The sequence below is a fragment of the Solanum stenotomum genome, chromosome 2 (genome assembly GCF_019186545.1).
Source record: "Solanum stenotomum isolate F172 chromosome 2, ASM1918654v1, whole genome shotgun sequence".
Classification (NCBI taxonomy): Eukaryota; Viridiplantae; Streptophyta; class Magnoliopsida; order Solanales; family Solanaceae; genus Solanum; species Solanum stenotomum.
The window spans coordinates 30,206,541-30,210,630 of record NC_064283.1 but is presented as its reverse complement, the minus strand read 5'-3'; the positions used below and the strand labels follow the sequence as shown (position 1 = coordinate 30,210,630).

Here is a 4,090-nt window from a genome sequence, read left to right as displayed (position 1 = left end):
GTATCTAGTAGAAATACAAAACTTATCAATTTAAATTGAAAGTATCTTCGTGATCTCAAATAAAATAAGATACATAAATAATAATGTATCATGCACTAATTTTTAGTTATGATACGTAAATTCGAATTTATACTAAATGCATCTGATACATAACAATTACCAAATAATAATGTATCGATCTCAAACCTAAAATCTTATGGGCAACACTTTCTTATTTAATGTATCTAGTAGAAATACAACACTTATCAATTTAAATTGAAAGGATCTTCATGATGTATCTTCTAAATTTTCGATAATTTTAAATCAAAATTGAAAGAATTTCAATGAACTAGGAGAATAATTTTGAAACTCAAAATTTTCAACAATTTTGAATCAAAACGAAAAGGATCTTCAATGAACTGGTGAAGAATTTTGAATCTCAAATTTTTCGACAATCTTGAATCAAAATCAAAAGGATATTCGATAAACTTGAAGATTCACAAAAGAAATCGTTTGTCCAACAACTCATCACTTTTGTATCCTTCATAACTCACCTTGCTTATCCAAAATTTCGACAAAAGTTTTTATGAAACAGAGAGAACGATGAACAAGAAGAAGAAATTTATTTTTTGAATTTTTTGATTTGCTACACTATAGAATTTTAAATTCTTGACAATAATTTGGAATGGAATAACGTAATTTATGGGATCTTAATTTGATTTTCAGCTTTTTCCCCCCTTTAATTAGTGCAACAAAGGATACTATGAGATCTTAATTTGATTTTTCAGTTTTTTTTCTCTTAATAAGTGCAACAAATTGATGCATAATGTATTAACAATAATGTATCCGGATCATTAATTATGTATCCGAAATGCCTAAAAAATATGAGATTTATGTAATTATAAAAATAATAGGGATAGAAGGTAATTTAGGTTTTACACTATGGTATTTATGTAAGTTATACTTAAAATATGACAATGGACTAAGAACATAACATATATAATTAAAATTACTAACTTCGACTAAATCATAACTGATGAACACAACACTTAGTACTGACTTCGACTGAATCATAACTCATGAACATTTCATGATGAACACCTCAAATGACAAATGAACCTAGATACTTAATATAATACTTAAGTTTTTATTTTACTTTCGACAATTCCATAACACGCGCACTAGTAATTGGGAACTATGGAAGAAGTTGATCCATTAACCCTTTTATTCACCATTTGTGTCTCTTTTTCTTTTGCTTTAGAATTTCCAATGCCTTCTTCAAGTGCTGAAGTTGGAATAAGTTAAGTTCTTCCATAGGAGATTCCCACCATAGACCATTAGCTCTCTTCCTAATTTCTCGAAGGGATTCTCCGCGATTTTTCTCCATCTGGAGAAGCCCCTCGAGGTTCATGAGCTTGGTATTGAGCTCACGAATACCAGCTTCTCTATGAGCCACGATTTGTTGATTGTGGACATCGTTATTTGGTAGAGAGAGGTTCCTCCCAAGGATCCTCTCCACCAACGTGTTCATGCTAGGGTGACCAAAGGAGAAAACTCCTTTATCGCCTGGGGAAAATACCACAATGACAATTTCAGCACCACATAGCGTACAAAGTTCACTAGCCTTTTTGAATAGACCAGCACAACGCTTAGAAAACATAACTTGTAAGTTCCTCGCATTCTTCATTTTCACCATGTCAACCCTTTGACGACCCTTGTTGATCCTTGTTGTCATGTCTAAACGATCACTAAGAAATTGTGAAAGTAAAATTGTGATTTTTGGGCTTAACACCAACAACTTTATATAGGAAATTGTGTTTTAAAATAACTTGGGGAGCCTAGAAATTTATGTTCTTTCCTTTTTTTTTTTGCATTGAAGAAAAGTATTGAAAATGAAAAACACTAGATTCACTTGCCCTTCATTCTTTGTCTCGGTAGATATAGATCTTATTATCATAATTACACGATAAATATTTTTCCTAATTAGAATAATATTATTGGATTGCACTTGACCGCCATTTTATTTGAGAACAATTATTTAAAAAAAAATATCAAATGATTAATAACACCCTTAATGTTTTAATAGTAAAACGAATTTTGCATTTACCATTGAATTTTCCTAGTCAATCATCATTTAAAGACCTACAATGTATCACATCAAGCATATGCGGGTGTTTGGATTTATAAATATATCACAAACTCCATGTAGTGATATATTTGCCTTTTTAATTAGTAAATGTTAAACAACTTACATTTCAAATATTATATTGATTTGTATTGGATTTATTTAACAACAAACAACTCTCTCTAAATAATAAAATTTGTAAGCTAATTTATTTGAATAAATTTATTAGTAAAAATATAAAACATAAAATACAGAAAATAAACAAAATCGTTAAAAGAATTTGAGGGATATTTTTTTTTGCTTTACATAGATTTATACCGTGGGATTAAATTCTATGTATTCCTAATATCGCCAAATGTAAGGTATTAGTTATACATCTTATACCATGTAAGGTGTATAACTAATCCATAAATTAGTTATACATAGGCCTTAAATTCCTACCAAACATAGTACAAAATAATACCATACAAATACATGAACTATTTCTCCTATCATTCCCTTCCAAACGACTCATTAATCTTTTTCAGTTTTTTTATGTTTCTACAACTGATATAAACTTTGTCCTAATTAAACTTTCTTCTGCGTGTCTCTGCCCAACCTATGTGTTACCATAATCTAGTATTCCATTAGTGATGAGCTACCAAAGGAATTAGTACCGAAACCCTAAATTTTCATCAGATTAACTCGCTGGTAGGCGTCATTGTCAACGCAGTGATAGATGACCTACGCTCCATGCTGGTGAACCACCACCAAAACCACCATTGAACTATGCAACAACTTTTAATAAAGTAAAAGACAAAATCAAAATGCCTATCCCTATCAAAGATATTACCTACATCCATGGAGACCCAACTATATTATGGGAGGAAGAAGAGGTTCAGATCATGATCATTAAAGAAGAATTACAATATGCCATAACTGAAATTTTTTCTTACGGCTGGTCAAACCTAGAAAAGATTTGTAAATTGATCCTTTACGGTGTGAGATTCAAGTCTGAATGTAAGGAAGGATTCTAGAGTGATAGACACATACTAATTCATCTTACCAATATGAAAGATTACGTACATTTCATGTCAAAACCAACATATTTTTTGAAGGATAAAGACCGATATAATATCAGATGTGACCTCTAAAGTGGGAACCCTAGTTCAATCCAGAGGCGGAAACTGCCCTAGCGTGGATCTTTTTTTCATCCCTATCACCTAATTTTGTCGTTAAAAGATCCTTGTTTACGATGGCCAAAGCAGTGGGAAAACTGTTACATGTGTCATGGCTACAATAAGCAAATCTAGACCTAGTTTGTCAAGGTAAAGGTTGAAGTCGACTTATTGAAAGAATTTCTCAAACGGATCAATGTTGGAGTTAAGAAGACATAATTTGAGGAAATCATCTCAACATGAATAAAATTCTTATACGATTACATGCCAAAGTATTGCAAATATTGCGAACTTCAAGGCAGAGGCATGATTTTCGTCAAGGGGGTTCAAAAAGATAAGTAAGCACACTAATAGTATTCACAAATAAGTGGATTTGGGGGGGAAGGGGGTAAAATATAAACAGGTTAGATTCGATATAAGCAACTATAAAATTCAACTCTACCTCAACACAAACAATAAAATCGAGGAAGTATATGTTTAACATAATATTAAAATGAGTACGAGAGAATGTATTTTTTAAAAAATTTATGCATGGTCTTGTCTCCATTATTGTTCTATATATATGTAACTAGTATATGTACCCGCGTAATGCGTATATAATATTAAAAAAAAATTAATTTTTTTATTGTGATATCTAGTTTGAGTATATTAAATCATACAAAAGTTCAACTATCATATTGTTCCTCATTAATGAAATGTAATCCCTCCCCATCCCCATCCCCCTACCCACCCCACCCCACCCCACCCCCACCCCATAACTAATTCTATGTGAATAGACACAACGAATTAATTTTATGTATCATATGTTATTATTACTATTATATTGTTC

The 4,090-nt window shown here is 31.2% G+C and overlaps 1 protein-coding gene across 1 annotated transcript; it reads right to left on the bottom strand.

Annotated features, from left to right (window-relative positions):
- Positions 1–1,207: 1,207 nt before the first annotated feature.
- On the bottom strand, positions 1,208–1,714 carry LOC125855891 (agamous-like MADS-box protein AGL62). Its single transcript, XM_049535544.1, has one exon. The coding sequence runs from the start codon at positions 1,712–1,714 to the stop codon at positions 1,208–1,210; it is 507 nt and encodes a 168-aa protein (XP_049391501.1).
- Positions 1,715–4,090: the final 2,376 nt, after the last annotated feature.